Below are 19,442 nucleotides of genomic sequence, written 5' to 3'. Positions count from 1 at the left end.
ATAGTCGCTTAAGTCACATAGGTCACAGCGATAGCATATTATGATGTTATAACGGGTGATTGATTTGACGTGTACCATGTACCAACACTGATTAATATATTATAAAATTAAGTATAATATAATATTATACTTAATAAATAAATGAGATTTTAAGGTTCTTTTTTTGTGTTTTATTTTCTAATTTCAATTTTTATAATCGATATTTTATTTTTATTACTCAAAATTGTTTGACTCTTAAATCAGGGTTAAAATAAAGTATAATTCGTACAAAATTAGTGTAATGAGAAATATGCTAAAAGTTTAGTATTGACAAGCGTATAACATTATAAGTGTAGCTTTAATGCCTGTTAGTCTTCAAATGACATAAAAAAATTAAAACCACAATAAACGACACTTTTAGTCATTCTAATAATTTATGTTACATCTTTGATTGATCACCCAGTATACATAATAGTATGTTAGATAACCGCTTTTATTTATGTAATAGAGCAAGCGATTTGTACGTTTGTTTTTTTTTTTTCTATTAATTTACGATTAATAGAAAAATACGCATATTTGCATATATACTAATTCTTATGTAAATGAATTTGTCTATTGATGTTATTATACTCTAATGTAATTAAATATAAATATTGTGTAATTTTAAGAAGTAGTAAACCAATAAAATAGTTTTAACCTAATTACAAATTAAAAAATTTCTATGCGTGAGGCGAAACGTTTTCGATTAAAATTGTGCCCTTTTATTTTCGGCCATAATATCTACAAAAATTGTATATTGACAAAAATAATATATTATTAATTTATAAATAACCCACCTATATAATTTATTTATTTTTTTTATTTTATTATACAGATTGGTTTTTTTTTCAAGAATTTGAGAACCCGAGCGATGATATGATAGTCGCGTCCGGTCCAAGAGCAAGGTCAAACGAGATGGATACGTTTGTATTTAAATTGAATCCTACTTATTTTTTACAAAAATTAAATATTAAACTTTTGAGTTTGGTCAAAAAGTGAATTGGCTAAAATAAAGTATTAACCTTTATTAAATTTGGCAGGGCCGTCTCTACAATTTCCGAGGCCCGGAGCAAAACTCTTTTAGCGGGGCCCACAAAAAAAAAAATTCATACTCTCACTTACATTTTTGCGGGCACCCTTATTCAGTAGGTATGTAAAGTATTTTTGCCTATTACTTTTACCAGTACCTCACATAACCATTTTGCACCAAAGCACCAAACATGCACAAGTATATATTATCTATGATTAAATTGCTGTATATTTTTATAATAGATTGATAACATTATATATTATAGGTAACGACAGAAATAATAATAATTAAAAATTAACTTTTCTTGATTTGAGATCAGCAAATGTGCAAATAACATTATCCAAGTCCAATCCATCTACTATTTCTATAGATATCTATATCTATATCATCTATAGATATTATTGCTAAATTTTTAGTTTTCTGTTGACTTAGTGTTCTTAGGTAATTTTTTACCAACTTTAATTTTGAAAACGATCTTTTAGCTGTTGCTGTTGTAACTGGTAATGTGAGCACAATCCTTATTGCTATAGCAACATTAGGATAAACATCACCAACACTGTTGCAAAGGATTTTTTGTAAGACTCTTAAAGGTGAGGTACCTTTATCAATTATTTCTGAAAGAAGGCAATGTTCATCATACAATTCCACTCCAATAATGTCCGTGTTTTCCCCTATTTGTAGCATAATCTGTAAATCATGGCAACTTTTTAACAATATATTTGAATCAGCCGTCGATAAATTTCCAATATCAAACAGAAATCCAAAATAATTGTTAAAACGATCTAATTGGGTGAATCGTTGATTTATAGATACAATTCCTTGATCTAAAATTGGTAAAAAAAGCATTGACAAAACATTCTTCTTCATTTGTTGAGCTTGTTGAGGAAAGCTTTCATAACTAAACATTCGTTTCTTTAAACTTCTTCTTTAGATTTAAACTCTGGTGTTATATCAATTTGTTTGCAAATATGAATAGCTTCTTCTTTTGCTTCATTAAATCTATTTTCACGATACTTAAACTGTTTCAGGCCTTTCAAATTGTTTACAGCAAAATCAATTGAAATTTTTTCATTTTGTAGAGTTTTGCTTACTTTATTAATATTATTTAATTTTTTCGTTTTTGATTTAATTTAATTAATAACATTTTAAATTAAATAATATGTAATATTTATTATGTAAATTGTTGTACTTAATAAAGAAAACTTGGGATTTTTCATGTGTGTGAGCGCGGGGCCTAAATGATAAGCCCAAAGCGCGGGGCCCGGGGCGTGGGCCCCGCTCGCCCTTGCCTAGGAACGGCCCTGAAATTTGGTAGAAAAAGAGAATCGGCCGAAAAAAGATTAGTACGATTTTAGCCAAGAAATGCTCATCGGTACCTATTATAGGTATATGACTTACAAAAATGAAAATAAACAATTTATCGATGATATCGACGTAATTTGTAACAAAAAAAAATTATTTATTTTTCTATAGTTTAAATTTTTGATATGAATTTCATCAATCAATCAAATTTTAAGATTTTGTGCGAAGAAAGATATTAAGAGTTTTATAATGAAATACTATGTGTTAATCAAAATATTTAAGCAAACACAGTTTTTTGAAAAATGCATAAAAGTATTTCCCTGCAATCACAAGTCATTATGCTGTAATTCTTAATACTTAGTTTTTAGGAAACCAGGTAAAAGGAATGGATATTTCCGGATGATTCTGATGAAAGAATGACAAGGAAAATGATATTTGGTACCTACCCAATAATACTAGAGCATAATATCGGAATTATGTATTTTAGACTAAAACACAAGTTTGTTATCAATCATTCTATTAGTTGACAGTTTTAATTAGTTCTAAGTCGTTTAATATAAATTCAGAATAAAATATACAGGCGTCAGTATAGGCTAATAGGTATATATGTTACGGTAAAAGTACGAATACCGGTTAAACCTAAGCCGACTACTGTTGATTTTGAATTGATTTCGGTAAAACCTAGGATAAACAACATTGTTTGGTCAAACCCCGAATGATTTTTATAGTTCGGACTTTTACAAACGAGATTTGGTAAATCTTAGGATAAACAATTAGTGTCAGTAAAAGTCCAAAAATTTTTACCAAATTTATTAATTATTATTATTATTTAAGTTTATTTAGGTAGGTACTACGTCAATGCCTATAATATATTAAATACATACATTTATATTATTGTTATTATTATTATTATAAAATACTAATGCAAAAATTGACATATTAAATGCACTAGGAACATTTATTACTAGTATATTATTTTCATTATGATTAAATTAATTGTATTATTAAATTATTTATTTGTGCAGGCTTGGCTACTGTGACATCTCGAGTTGCACAATACATTTTTGGATCGGCATTTACATAAATTGTATGTGCAACACAGTATTAAATAGGAACAACTTTTATCGCATATCTTGGTACCTTTTTGGCTAATTTATTGATTGTATTGTGATTCTATTGATAGTGATTTGATTGTATGAGTATTTAGGTACACGTGTCAAGGTTTTTCATTATCATGATGTATATGAAAGTCAAATGAAAATTCCCAAAGTCAATACTTAAATAATAATAATTATGATAATGAAGAAAAAAGCCGATCTCAGTTTAGTTGTCATAATATATGGGTAGGTAACAATAATATAAATGTGTGTATTTAATATATTATAGGCATATGTAGTACCTACCTATAAACATAAATAATAATAATAATTAATAAATTTGGTAAAAATTTTTGACTTTTACTAACACTGATTGTTTATCCTAAGATTTACCAAATCTCGTTTGTAAAAGTCCGAACTATAAAAATCATTCGGGGTTTGACCAAACGATGTTGTGTATCCTAGGTTTTACCGAAATCAATTGGTAAATGTCCCAAATTCGGACATTTATCAACAATAGTCGGCGAAACCTAGGATTTACCGGTAAATCCTAGGTTTAACCGATATTCGTACTTTTACTGTAACATATGTCATATATACAGGGTGTCCCGTGAGGATTTACCAATTGCGATATCACCCAAAATATCGGTGATATCCAAAATGTCGATTCGAAATTCTGGTTTTTAGTGTGCCTAGTTAAAAACATAATATTTTATTTCTTCAAAACTAAAAAAAATACTAAAAATCAGGAAATTAATAAAAATAAAATTTTGAAACATCAATATTTTCAGAAAAATAAACTCTACAAAATGGTTATCTTCAATTTTTTTTTTTTGGAAATAATTAATAAAAAAATATATTTTTTAAATTTTTTACTAAAACATTAAAATATGAATTAAAAATGAAATAATTGTAGTTCTTCTCCCTGTGAGTCTTATTACAAAACCAGAGTTTTGATATATCAATTATTTCGTGAGATATCGCAATAGTAAATCCTCGCGGGACACTGTATAGGCTGTCTTCACTCATAATCGTGTTTCTTGGGGACTTATCGATTCCGCCAGTATCGACTCCGTCAGTTCAGGTAGTCTAAAAACAACCTATCGATTCCGCCACCTTCCAATTTTTACCTCAGCCTAGCAAATGCTTAAAAAAAAAAATTAAATAATTAATTTTAATATAAATTAATTTAGTCAAATATATTTTTTTATAATATGATGATGAAAAACTAATGAAATGTTAATTAATATATACATAAAATAATACAATATACATAGTTAAATAAATAAAATCGGTAGGTTGTTTTTAGACTACCTGCACTGGCAGAATCGATGCTGGCGGAATCGATAAACCATATCCCCAAGTATAAAAGGTCTGGCGGAATCGATGAAACACCGTTTTTCTTATGCAATGATTTATCATTGAATTCAAATTTAACACATCCATTACATATAAAGACCTACTCAATGATCAGGTACAACATAATATAGTATACAAATAAGTAATAATATAACCATATACATTTGTATATCAAATATTATATAAACTAAATGTAAGATAATTCATCAGAAAAATTGCAATGATGTTTAATTAAAACAGATTTAATGTAATTAAACAACAATAGTAATGAAGTCCAATGTACGCAAGGATATTTTGAAGACAAAGAGATCAATTTAATGATTTATTTCACTTTAATGGACAATATACCTACTTCTTATACTATATACACGCCTAAAGAAACAATTAACGTTTTATACAAATTTAATACCGGGTCATAATTTGATTAGATTTCTAAAATGTTGATTGAGTTAATAAAAATTAACAAATTATAAAATATTACATTATATTATAATTATTACATAAATTGTTAAGGGAACCGTCGCATTCGTATGATGGGCGATCTTCGTCTTACGGATGTCACCGTTTTTGGCCAAAATGTAAACATTCCATTTCGGTCAGTGCAAAAATATATCCTTCCCTTTTCGGCCAGTACCTACAGTTTTCTTTTAAATTTACTATCATAACAACTGAACTTCATATTATTGTATTCAAAACTGTGATTTTTTAAATGATTAATTTTTATAATTGATAAACATATTATTAGCTTAGTTGAATGAATTAACAATTAGTATTTGTTTGAAAAAATATTTTTATAGTCTTCACTCTTCAATATAAATTTTGTTCATAGTTGTTTTTTTGGAAATAAAAAAGAACCAGTATTATTCCTTGTAAGTTGTTTAATATATAAGTAATATAACGAAAAATGCGACCCAATCAGTTATAGTGATGTGTCATGTGTCTTATAGACTGTATAGACAATAGTGAAATTAATATAAATATGGTAGTATAGTATAATGCCAATATGTTATATTATAATATACTATATTATAGTCATTATGCCATTATAAAAATATAGGAATTATAAGATTAAATTAATTTTTATTCAACTATTGTATTAGGAAATCTTAACTTTCGACATATTCATGAATACATATTTTATTATAATATAATATCTAATTATTATTATATAGGTATTATAATACTATATTAATTTTTATTCGATTAATGTAATAGGTTATGCTTATAATAATTTATTGCAAATATTTTTTTTTCTTATTTTTTTCACAAAATTACTGGTAATAATGTTAATTGAAAAATATTGGCCAAAAAGGGGGTCGCCCACATCTTACACACGTACGGCAAAACAAAGTTTTGTTCAACAGTTTTAACAATACCTATGCTGATAGTTTTTATAATAGAATAAATTTACATAATTATACAATTTAAAAGTAATTTTATAATCTAGGACCCCAAGTATGCTTTGAAGTAGATTAAATGCACTGCCATTCTATAATAATTAACTCTGTGGGAGGATATATCCCCGTCTCATAATTACACCACTGAATACTGATTGTAATAGCTATAAATATTGAGTTTAAAAAATGTTGGGGCTAAGCAATGTGAATACAGTACGGCCTCCATGTAGTGATTTAACATAAAAAAAAAGTTTAAAAAATGTATGGTCATTACACCAATATTAGTAAAAAGTTATTGTCATGTATAAATAATAAACAGTGAATGGTGCTATAAACGTATATAGTAAATCGAAACAATAATTATTTATATGTTATAACTGACATTTAATAATATGATTTCTGTGGTAAATTATAATTGGATTTGTTTCATCAGCTGCAATTTCTAATTTTATTTAATTTATAATAGTCCCAATTCTATGATGTGTAATGTGTTTGTCATATTTATTTAATAAACATATGATTCCGCCCTTTGGTACGTTTGTGGCCGTGTTTACAATATACTTATATATACACATATTGGTATTATAGCCATTTATTTATTTATTTAGCGTATGGTTTGGGGGGGGGGGGGGTTACATGCATTAGAGTTTTAATATGGTAAATATTATTTATTAGTAGTATGGGTAATATTAATAAGGTATTAGAGATATAGTTCTAGTTCCTTCAGCCATTTAATAAATGAGGGTGGGGTTGTGAGGCAGTTGATTCTGGGACCTCGATAGGCGTAGATAGGACATAAAAGCTATGTGGTAGATGGTCTGCTTCTTTGATCCACAGTCACATTCTGGTGAGTTTCTCATGCCCCATTTGTGCAAGGAATCTGCACATCTACAGTGCAAAGTTCATATTCTATTAAGTGTACACTACAGATTGCACTGTAGGTCAAATCCTGTGGGTATATGTCCTGGTGATATGTTACCTAGGATGTTGTCATTCTCTACCGTGGCTACCCACGTTTGTTTCCAATTCATCATCATATCGAAGTTTGCGTTGATTAGGTCCTTGCCGAGGTATTTGGGGTGAAAATTGTGTTTAAGAGCGTCTCCAAAGATATGTTTAGTTGAGCTCTAGCAAGTTTATTGTTGAGATGGAAACAGGACGCTTCTGTTTTGTTGGTGTCAGGTTTAAGTCTCCACGCATGAAGTAGTTACCTAAAGTGATGAGATCGTCTGTGAGTATCCTTTCTGTTTCAATAAGGTCTTTATGTTGAGTCACGATAGCTAGGTCATCAGTGTATGCGAATTTAATGGAGTGAGTCATTGGGAGGTCGGCTATATATAGACGTTAAATAATAGAAGTGTTAATACCGAGCCTAGCGCTAAGGCTTAGCGGCTAAGCCATTGTTTAATGTTCTTGAATTGCTAATTTTATCATTCATGTGAACATTGAATGATCTATTAGTAAGCATAGTGTTGATTATCTGGACGGTATTTCGGCAGCGAATAGTATGAAGAAGTTTATACAACAGGCCGTGTCTCCAAACGGTATCGTAAGCCACCGTTAGGTCGATAAATACCGCTGCAGTTTTTAGGCAGTTTTGAAAGCCTGCCTTAATATAGGTGGTCAATGAGAGGACTTGATCAGAACAGCTTCGGCCCGGCCTGAACCCGGCTTGTTCCACCGGGATGGTATTTAGTATAATTGGGCTTATTCGATTGTAGATTATTCTCTCCAGTAGCTTATAGCACACGCTGAGTAGTGCTATTGGTCGGTAGTTTTCTGGTCGATCGTTTGATTTCCCGGGTTTTACGATAGAAATTATTTTAGATTTTCTAAATTCTGGAGGCAGCGTGCCGGATTGTTGAATGTCAGTGTAAAATTTAGATAGCCATCTTCTGGTGTTAGGACCACAGTTTATCAAAAATTCAGGGTACATTCCATCTGGCCCTGCAGCCTTCCCCGATTTTAAGTCTTTTATAGCTGAGGTAATTTCCGCTTCTGAGTAAGGAGCAGAAAGTTCATGGGTTTGGGTGCATTTTTTTATGAGGTCTCTAAAGCGTTTTCTTATCTGAGTTGTGTGTCTCTTGTCCGAAGGCATTCTTGATACGTTAACTATGTGGTTAGCAACTTGGTTAGGTGAGATTGATGATTCCTTTCGTCTAGTGTGTTTCTTACCTCCCAATTTCTTGAGAAAGAAGCATTTCATGCTTCCCTACTAGAATGTCTGAAATCAAGGGCTGTCATTGTTTTAATCCATTTTTCCCTCCTGGATTCATCAAAGCTAATTAAGAGGTCATCCGCTACATCAATGTTCCCGTTCATGTATTCTCGGTATAGGTTTTCGCTTAGTTCGTTCCAGCCGGAGATATAATCTTTCCTATAGCCTCTTGGCATGTGTTTTTTTGCAATAGCAATGATGAGTCGCAAAAATCTATTGTAGTTCGAACGTTTAGGTGGGATACACCGGATGCATTTGTCTAGTTCATTTGTATATTCTTCCCATGCAGCTTTGTTAAAATTCCATCTGGGGTAAGGTGTGGAGTTAATTAGTGGGATTTTGAGCCCGATTTCAATTAGGATAAGCCGATGTTGATTATTTGGGAAGTCGTTCATAACTGTTCGGCTAGCTGCCATGGGTAAGTTGTTTGTTGTTACTGACACAAAGCATAGGTCGGGATTATACTCTCTATTCCATCTACCTGACTTAAATGTGCCTTTTGATTTAGCATCGAAAACTAAATGGGCGTTATTAGTCTCAGCCCATGAAACGAGCATCTCCCCATTGATATTGTTACTAGAATACCTCCAATTCACGTGGTGATTGTTGAAGTCACCAATGACTATTGTTGGATGAAAGATGTCTCCTAGGACATGGCCTGGCCATATAGTAGTTGGTGGTTTATATACGTTAATAATTGAGATTGATCCAACATTGACTTTGACGATATGGATGTCGTGTAGGGTAGTTACGCTTTCAAGCTTGGTTATTTCGGGCGTACGTTGCTATCCCGTAGGACCGGTGGTATGTGGCTCCGATTATAGAGTATCCGTGTATCTTACCTCTGGTATTGAGTTGGATTTTGTCTTGAGTGGGGGTTTCTTGGATTGCCACTATGTCGACGTCTTGTTCCCTCAGGATACGGGAGATGTAGTCACTTTTTGATCTGCTAATACCTTCGATATTGATTTGGCAAATGCGTAGGATAGGCCATAGCTTTCTTGTCTGGTGGCCCTGAAAAGGGCCATATTTTTGGGTTGAATCATTCGATTGTGTTCGGTTTGATTGCATGTAACCAGGCCAGGAGAGCGTTATAAACGCTAGTTTGGACGCCGAGTTGAAAGAACTTTAGCCGTTCGTCTTTAAAAGATGAACATTGCCCAGAGAATACCACGAGGAGGCGATTTCAATACCCCCTATAGTCATACAGAGGTACAACGATATAAGATATAAAATGTTAATTGAATGATGTTAACTAAATTTCCCCAAAACGAAAATCCTACACTAAAAACATAATATACCAAAGTTAAACTAGTTATTATATATTTTTAAGTATAAAAAACATTTTTTATTTTTAAATAATCAAGAATTAAAAATTCGGATAAGAGAATATACAACACATAGAACACTTGAGTAGCTAGATTAGTGATCTAAATTTTTATTCAAAAGATAAAACTTATAGCTAATTAAATATGACGTGATACTATGTACTAATGCAGCAAAGTATAAAATTTTGTTATTTATTTTCCAACGGTATTTTTCCTTGATTATTTTTCGATGGTATTTTTTACTGTGATTCGATTTCTCGATTTCTGCATAGTATCATAAAAACCGTAGACTTCATGACTCATGAGGTTCATGGGCAATGTTCATAAAGCTCTAAAAAAAAAGTACAAATGCAGTTAGTCGATATGATAAATTCGATTAAACAAGTCGAAGAAATTGTACAATTAGCTTCGAGTTGTACCTCAACTGCTATATTATGTAACGATTCAGAAGTTTCGCTTCCAGTCTGTTCTACCATTTTGTACAAATATCCGTCTTTATTTTTCAGCAAGTAATAAGGGTGGTCGAATTCGACCATTGTCCCAGCGTCCATAACAAGCACCCTGTCAGAATCCATAACTGTGTTCAAACGGTGAGCGATCGTTAACACTGTACACGATCGAAATTTATTTCTAATCGTATTTTGAATCAGCGCATTGGTCCTGAAAATAAAAATTAAAAGCATTCAGTTTTAAGAGTATAATGAGGACATTAATGAAATCGATTTTATATGATTCGTATCAATAGTTACTGTGAATCGACATTAGCAGTAGCTTCGTCCAGAACGAGGATCTTATTTCTACGCACAATAGCTCTAGCCAAACACACTAATTGCCTTTGACCAACGCTAAAATTAGATCCGCCTTCAGACATCTTTGAGTTCAGACCATCGGGCAAATCCTCTACGACGGTTTTAAGTTCCACCTTAAACAGTAATAAATCCACAAAACCTTACTCGTGAAACTTTTTTGACTACTTCATAATATATTTATGTCATGAATAAAAAAACAAAGTGTAATTGGAAATTATACTTCTTCTAAAGCATTCCAAAGCGTATGATCTGGGTATTCGTCTAAAGGATCTAGATTTTTTCGCATTGATCCCGAAAACAAAACTGGTTCTTGAGGAATTATTGAAATTTTGGAACGTAAATCGTGTAATCCTAATTCGTGTATTTCTATGCCATCGATGGTGATATTTCCCTCATTGATAGCAAGTCTAAATAACGCCCCTATCAACGACGATTTGCCTGCACCAGTTCGACCAACAATTCCTATCTAAATTAAAAGAATATATTATCATTGTATCAAAATTCAAATCGAATAAAAAATAATAGTAATTAGTAGTAAATATTGGTCATTATTACTTTTGCCATTTCCTGAATTTGAATATTGAGATTTTTCAAAACATGCTCTGCATCTAAACTATAACGTAGATAAAAATGTTCAAACACAATTTGACCTTTATCTGGCCATTCTTTAGGTGGCTTTTTATCTAAAGCAGAAACAAAAATTTGAATAAAAGTATACCTTAAAATGGTGAATAGTATTCATTAAATAGTGTATATCAAAGGGATTAATTTTAAACTGTGCATTGAGGCTCTTAGAGCTATAACAAGAATTTGTGAAGGGAATCACGTCGAAGCACCGAAAAACATTATTATAATTTAGGTCTCTGGTCTTGTATAGGTAATCATTATATGTACATATTATTTGTAATCATTATGAAAAGTTAACGAATCACACCACGCAACCTTTTGAAGTTTTATTTCAATTACTAAAGTCACCATCATTTTCACAGATGTTGATTCTATTCTATGCGTATGTTGTTTAAATGTTATCATAATAATTCGGGAGCCATCAACATATTGTGAACACTCGACAGGATAAAAATGTTTAGTACCTCTGCCTATATAGGTGTACATCAATGTCAGTACGGACCATAACCTTGATAAAATAAGCATGATGAATAAGCATAAGATTCGATAAGATTTTGATAATATAGACCCATTACTTTTTAAGTTTATTAATCTGAAGACAAAAAGTATATCTTAATTATTTTCAAAATTATTTACCTACGTCTTTTTAATTATTGAACCATACAATATGCACAGTGTAATGCTACCTCAACATTTAATATTTATTAGAAAGTTTCAAAATATTTATATTACAAATATATTATTACCTGGAGAAGATTCAATAGAAGCTTCCTGTGGAACATTTGTATACTCAAGTACTCTCTCAACAGAGGTCATTTGATTATCTAATTCTGCTAATTGTCTTATTCCCCACTGGAGAGCACCCGTTAAACTGATTGCTTGAGTTATAACCAATCCAACATCTCCCCCAAAATAATCTAAAAATTAAGTAACTAAAAATTAAAATAAATTTCAAAAGAATAAACTGTATATTACCATTGTTTAAGACTAAGAAACTTAATGTTAAAATACATATATAAATGAAACATATCAAGTCCAACGAAAATCCGAATGCTTCACTTGATGTTATAAATAAATACCAAGTCGAGGAATGTAAATCCTAAACGTTATAAACGAATCATTAGCATTTTATTAAGGAGTAATATATTTTGTTTACTTGGTGTTCATCAAATTCTTTGCACAAAATGTCTTCGACTTCAAACGCTCGGATAGTAGTTAATCCTTGAAGCGACGCATTCAAATATCCATACACGGGACTACGGGCTGTGTTTTATTTTTGAAACATAAAATAATTCGTTGTTAAAAACACTACACGTTATACAATAATTAACTCAGTACTTACTAACACCTTCCAAACGTTTGATACTACGTGATGTTGATAAATAAAAATTAACAGTATAATAACACAATAATCCTATGATGAAAGTCGGTATTAGAAGATAATAGTTGATTAAACCAACAACTATAAGAGTTCCTATAAGTTGCAACGCTATCTGGAAAAACGATACAAATACAAAAATAAGTTTAGTACGCAGTATAAATTCATATGTTTTAATTGATTATTATAACGAGGAAACAACATGAATTTAATGTAAATACATGAACAAAATCCAACAAAGGCACTGGCAATATTTCATCAATAGCACCAATATCTTTAGTGAAGCGGTTAAGAATTCGACCTGAAAAAATAATATTGTCTTCCTATTAAATAATCAGTTCAATAACTATTTAAAAAACTCGTTACCCGATGAATTTGTGTTGAAGAAATGCATTGTTGCTCTTGTGATAGCGTTAAACATGTTGTTATGTAAATTCATAGAGGTACCCATTAGGAATGATACAAACATAGCACATCTTATAAAAATGACTACTAGCAGAGTCAAATTTATAATAGAGTACATTATAACACAAAACTGACGAGTTATTATCAAATGTGTATCGGAAAATAGGTAACTAATAAAATTAGTGATATTCGTTGATTTACTGTCTATTCTAGGAAAAACATGGTCCTCTAGATAAACCCTAAAATAATTAAACAAATAAATGTACCTATATATAATTATCGACATTGAATAAAATACAATTTAAATTACCAATAACTTATCCAATAATCTCCACCTGTAGCAAGCACTTGAGTGAATAAACATATGCATAATAAAAAAAATATTTTAAAAACATTCCCTCCAGCAGAAATATAAGACAAATAAACACTACGTGAAACTTTTCCGGAAGACCTAGCTTCAGCCACCTCAACGGGCGCTACTTGAGTCTCATTTAATTTATTCTCATCAATGGATGACGAAATACTTTTAAGAGACCCTTGTCGAGATAATTCTGAGAGCGGTTCCAAATCACTATTAGGTTCATTTTTATTATCGATTTCAGTATCGGCAGTTGTTTCATCCGACGGTTTAAGTAATTTTGTAAAGTCTAAGCCAGTAGATTGTAGTTCCTGATACGAACCCTCGGCTAATATATTTGCCTACAGAGAAATAAAAATAGAATATCATTCAATTTATAACAAAACATATTTTGTATTAAAACTGTTTACAAATGTAACTACTTACATTTTCCATCAAAACGATTTGATCAACACTCGATAAATATTGTATTTGGTGAGTAATTAGAATACAAGTTTTCTCTTTGAGATAACCTGTAAATTAAAGTTATTATGTCATCAAATGAGTAATCTAACGACAACTTAATAAGAATATGAAATACCTTTAATGCATTTTTCAAATAAATGTCTTCCAACTTGTGTGTCAACAGCTGATAGAGGATCGTCCAATAAATAAATATCAGCTTGTTTATATACAGCTCTAGAACCATCAAAATCATAAAATATTATTGAAACATAATCATATAAATCTAGTGTTTTACGTGCCTTGCTAGATTTACTCTCGCTCGTTGACCACCACTAAGAGAAACTCCTCTTTCTCCTACTAAAGATCTGTCACCATAAGGAAGTTGTTTAAAATCAGTGTTCAATGCGCACACTTTTATAACCTAATACATAACTCACGTGAAGTTTCTACTTATGAATACAAACAAATTATTTTATTTTTTAATTATTGTACTTGGTTGTAACGATTATGATCCATTGGCGAACCAAAAAGTATATTTTGTTGAATTGAACCGTTAAACAACCATGGTTCTTGAGATGCGTATGAAACGGTACCACGCACTGAAATACTTCCATCGCAAAGTGGTAATTCTCTTAAAATTGACTGAATCAATGAACTCTGTATAAAAAATTATTTTTTATTATATTATTCATTTACCATATAGCCAATTTATACTTTTCCAGCTCCTACGGGCCCGATGATTGCAACCAACCGCCCCGGTCTAACGGTTAAATTAATGTTATTTAATGAGTTATCGGGTTGATTGAGTACCCATTTAGCCGAGGCGTTTGAAACGACGATTCCAAAATTACCCAATCGGTCCATATCTTCTTGATTTCCAGTTGTATTTGCTGTATAATTTTCGCTATTTATGTTTGACATTTCTACGCCATTTGTCCATTTTTTATCAGATTTCAATAATAAAGGTTTGTAATACTTATCCTTTTCATCTTGTAGTAAAAATGACTTTTGGAACGAACGAAATAATTATTTATTATATATTAGTAAATATTTTTAGAATCTAAAGTAATTCTTTATTTTTTATACCTGAATACGTTTAATGGATATCAGCATCTCAGCTAGTGTTAGAACTCCTTGTGGGAAAAATACTGTCATTGTTGTCAATAGTATATTGTAGTACGTTATTATAACGAAAACCTATAGAAATAGGTACGTTTTATTTATATAACTAGGTAATATCTAATCATTGATTGTATTATGGTTTTCTTGGTAATACATAATCAGGCATGTTGTTAATAGTGCAAGGAGGTATTTAGCCTTCCCCAAAAATTTTCTTGCTCCCACCCCAGCCCTACAACTGAAAAATGTAATAACTTATTGAATGTCTCGTGTTATTATTATGCTAAATTTAATTGAATCATTTATCCCGAGTAATAACTGAAAATTTTGAAATAAACTGTGGCCAATATACCAAAAGTATCTGCTCCAGTTCACACAAAAGAGAAAACAATTCCTAGCGCTACCATGTTGTTTATAATAGTTTTTTTTTTACCCGTATATTTACCTGTTTCGTGTTAATAGTATTTCCTAATAATACATATGATAAAATGCTAATAAACAATGCTAATCTAAAATGAAATATTCTGAATGATTGCATAAAAACCCTTATCCACGATGTTCCTCTGATCTGGTCGATCTCCATCCTGTAACAAAACAAATTCACATTTATGTAATTGTACAATGAATTATTAAATATATCCACATCCACACACTTTCTTGCATATTGTACAAGCAATGCAAAAGGTTTCTCCCATGTGTACATCTTAATCACTTGTATGCCTGATATTATTTCGTTCATTAGCCTCACTCTTTCGTCAGTCCTCGGGGCAGTTTTTGATCGATAGTCGGAGGTCATTTTTCCCAACCATCCTGAAAATAAAAATGTTCTGATTTGAAAGACATTATCATATTCCAGATAACAATTCTTTTAGTACCTAGGTACGTACCTTGTAATGGAACAAATGCGAGAAATAGTATTACTCCAATTATGGATGACACTCCTATTTCTTGCCACAAAAAGTAGGTGACCAAAATAGTCTGCAGTGGTCCGATCCATAAAAATTGTATATATCTTAATGCAATATCGAATCGGTTTACGTCATTTGATATTAAATTTACTACTTGACCGACAGTAGTTTCAGACAGAGAAATTTTACTTAATGTTAATGCCTACATGTACATAAAATAAAATATCAGACATAGCTTCGTAAGTACAATTATGAATAATTTATTATAAATCATAAGAAACATTTGATACTCAGTAATAAAGAAAATCTTCTTAAGTTTTAAAATCAAACAGATATGTTGACATGAACATCAATGATATTTTTATATTTAGTTGTAGATATAATAATAAATAATACATAATTTATTGAACCTATAACTATTTATTTTTGGCAAGTGAATTTACCTTTTTATATATTGTTGAACAGCAAGCAACACGGATTTTCATCCCAAGGTGTATCATTTCCAATTGCGAATAATGATATAATATTATGTTAGCCAACATGCTTAATAACAGACCGAACGCATACATATATGCGTGTTTAGAGTCGATTACGTTGTACTCGTCGTGGTTGAAATATGCTAACAGTCTACCAATGAGTAAAGGTTGAGTCATTCTAAAAAAAAATCACTTTCATTAATCCTACTAATATATTATAAGCATTAAGCACTGATATATATTTTTTATATACATAGTCAATATTTTTAGACTTTTCCCAACAATTATTATTATAAGCAATGATTTATCATTGAATTATAATTTACTAATCCATTTAAGTGACTCAATGACAAGGTACATTTGGAATTGGACGCAATTAAAACAACATTTATGGAAAAGGCGTTAGACCTCATAATATCGTTCCTGTATTCACCTGTATAAATGTACCACATACTGACATACTTGAGTGAAAATGTTTTCTACTAAGGTTTTTGTGTTAGTATGAATAATAAATATTTTATATACAAGATTATTAATTTTATTAATTTATTATTTATAAATATAAATTTACATTAATAGGCACATTGTAAAATAACAATTGTAACGTTACAAAAAAAAAGAAATAGTGCACCGCGCGTACTATGTATCAAAGTTCCACCGTACCACCGTCCGCACGCCACACCACCTGTGTTCGCAATCAATTATAAAAACATGTCTTGCCCTTATAAATATAGGTCTTTGTCCAATACACTTTTAAAAAATACAGTCGAAGTAGTAAACTCATAGTTGATATTAAAAGTTTGAGTTAACCAAGTTTGGGAAGGAAAATATTGTTAAACTTGTCAAACTTGGATAACTCGAACTTTTAACTTCAATTTTGAGTTTACCACTGTATTTTAAAAAATTGTATCGGGGAAAGACCTATATTTAGAAGAGCAAAACATATATTTCTCAGAGTGCAATTGTGTTGATTTTTTTGTAGGTAAAAAGGTAAAACAGACGCAACCGTGTTACAGCCATCTTTGCCTCATTGGTGAAAAAAATGTTCGTTTCATACTATCATATAGTATATTATAGGAACTTTTCCCTGAGGAACCATATTATTACATAATTTGGTAAACTTATTAGTTATTACCTACTATTCAGTAGAGCGAGTGACCTAGTTTTGTTTTATATAATATTTTTTTTTTTTTTTTAATAGAAACAAAGGTTTGCTTTCAATGAAACAACTATACAAGTATAAATCGATTATAAGAATATTTAATATATGTTTTTTATGATTTAATAAATAATATATTTACCTTAACATTGTTTCAACGAAAATTTGTGCCATCCCATAGTACAAAAAACTTCCACCAAACATTCGAACTAAAACTCTTAATAAACTAGGTTTCCGGTTTGTACTTTTTGCATTAATAATCTCTACCTTCCATCTCCTTGTGTCGGAACAATTTAAGAACATTTGTTAAGTTTAATTTAAAAAAGAATAAAATCTTATAAACATACTTTTCAATTTCATATCCTAATAATGATGACTTGTGATCGTTAAGTGGATTGTATAAATCAATGATCTCCAAATCTCTCTTTAAGAATTTTAAGATCCAGCTATATCATAAAAGAATAAATATATTAGAAGTATTAAAAATTAATAGAAAAAATTAATTTAATTTATGTTTCAAATGTTTTGAGACAATAACATATAAACGAGTCGGCGGTAGTTGTACACTGAAAAATTATTATTTTCATAGTTTTTTAAATGAGTGCTTTTTATCTATGATTTCTCAAAAACTCAAAAAATAAAAGTGATTTTACGTGAAGGCATTTTGTCTAGGTTACGAGTGGGCTGGAAAAAGAAAATCAACTACATGACAAAGTTGTTTTTTTTTCAATTCTATTAGTTATAACCTTATATTCTAACACAACCATTTTTCAAAAACTTAGTAGCACCTAAATGTAAGAATTTCGAAGATATTTGCTTTGTTTCGTGGATTTGGTAGCTGTTTTTCTTTATGTCCCGCAGCTTCCATTTTGAACCTAAAACAATATTTAAAACAATTTATTTAGGTAAATTTATGTAATGTAGAAGAATACAGTCAGAAATGTAATGTATATAAAAATATTATAATAACATTAGTACCTTCACCAATATTAAAGTAATATTATAATTACAAATAAATTTATGTCTGGGACTAATAGTCCCGGACTATAAGCAAATTAAAAAAGTTTCAAAAATACTTCAATATAAAACTATACAATCATAGAAAAATCTGCAAGTATCAGTGTATGTAACGATTACCTTCACGATAATGAATGAAATTCAATTAACAAAACATTTTACTAAGTTTTTAAAAACTTAGTCTAAATATTGAAATTAATATAGGTACCTACTTTCTGTCAACATTAAATAAAATGGAATAATTTTAAATTTTATCTTTAATAATTAGAAAACAATAATTATTTTTTAAACACAACAATTTACAAATATGTATAATGTGCTCCTTTAATACATTTCTCTATTTCTTAAAAAAAAACCAAATTTTTTTAATTTAAACAACGCCATTGAGTAAAGCAAAATATTTTAAACTCGAAAACGAACGCATGTAATATCATAATTCATAACATATCTAGTCAAAACAATGAAGTACTAGTATCCCATGGCAGTTCATTTATTTTACAAGAATCACTTTATCTCAATTAATTCTTATTAGGAATTTTATTATCATGTACCTATTAAATATTCTTTTTGATATTTCTATTATGTTATTTATCATTTAAAGCGACAAAAAAATATGTTTGCCAGTAATTCCTTAACTGTTCTGAAATTATGTCTTACTTGGTAGTTTGATTAACCCGTTTGCCGTTTTAATTGCTGATCCCACTAAGTACTAGGTACTATTTGACTTTTATACAAACTGTTCAACTAATTTAATAACTACTATAATAAGTCAAAATTTGTATACAACAGATTTTGACTACCTCCGTGACTTATGAGCTACCTGTATATTTATACCAATTATTGTATTTGCCACATTGTTTAAATAAGTATTCAACATACACCTATTAAAAACTAATTATGACAAAATGCTGAGCGCGTTATCCTTACTTTCAACATTATTAAATTTAAATTGATTTTATGTAACAGGAAATTCTCGGACTTCTTAGCACTGGA

General features: G+C 30.2%; 1 protein-coding gene across 1 annotated transcript; it reads right to left on the bottom strand.

The window, feature by feature from the left end:
* Nucleotides 1-9,830: 9,830 nt before the first annotated feature.
* LOC107163250 (putative multidrug resistance-associated protein lethal(2)03659) lies at nucleotides 9,831-18,774 on the bottom strand. Its single transcript, XM_089222047.1, has 26 exons — nucleotides 18,662-18,774; nucleotides 18,221-18,307; nucleotides 17,780-17,878; nucleotides 17,575-17,709; nucleotides 16,241-16,451; nucleotides 15,777-15,999; nucleotides 15,543-15,699; nucleotides 15,335-15,473; nucleotides 14,857-14,967; nucleotides 14,485-14,775; nucleotides 14,263-14,427; nucleotides 14,070-14,191; nucleotides 13,907-14,004; nucleotides 13,753-13,838; nucleotides 13,279-13,667; nucleotides 12,930-13,207; nucleotides 12,785-12,864; nucleotides 12,528-12,678; nucleotides 12,342-12,448; nucleotides 12,161-12,284; nucleotides 11,932-12,102; nucleotides 11,114-11,241; nucleotides 10,779-11,024; nucleotides 10,499-10,671; nucleotides 10,169-10,409; nucleotides 9,831-10,080 (listed from the first exon to the last, which is right to left on the bottom strand). The coding sequence occupies exons 2-26, from the start codon at nucleotides 18,298-18,300 to the stop codon at nucleotides 10,042-10,044; spliced, it is 4,044 nt and encodes a 1,347-aa protein (XP_089078173.1). The 5' UTR covers nucleotides 18,301-18,307; nucleotides 18,662-18,774; the 3' UTR covers nucleotides 9,831-10,041.
* Between the last annotated feature and the right edge of the window lie 668 nt (nucleotides 18,775-19,442).

This window comes from Diuraphis noxia, unplaced genomic scaffold (genome assembly GCF_037042655.1).
Source record: "Diuraphis noxia isolate RWA-SAM2 unplaced genomic scaffold, SU_Dnox_SAM2 contig0003, whole genome shotgun sequence".
Classification (NCBI taxonomy): Eukaryota; Metazoa; Arthropoda; class Insecta; order Hemiptera; family Aphididae; genus Diuraphis; species Diuraphis noxia.
The sequence above is the reverse complement of the archived record's forward strand: the minus strand, read 5'-3'. Positions and strand labels throughout refer to the sequence as shown.

What these genes read in the sequence shown, in the direction of transcription:
- LOC107163250 (XM_089222047.1), bottom strand. Translation starts at nt 18,300, where the DNA reads ATGGAAGCTGCGGGACATAAAGAAAAACAGCTACCAAATCCACGAAAC. An exon ending in TTTGGAATGCTTTAGAAGAA is followed by an intron (nt 10,672 to 10,778) that starts GTATAATTTCCA and finishes TTACTGTTTAAG; the next exon opens with GTGGAACTTAAAACCGTCGT. An exon ending in ACTGCTAATGTCGATTCACA is followed by an intron (nt 10,410 to 10,498) that starts GTAACTATTGAT and finishes TTTTATTTTCAG; the next exon opens with GACCAATGCGCTGATTCAAA.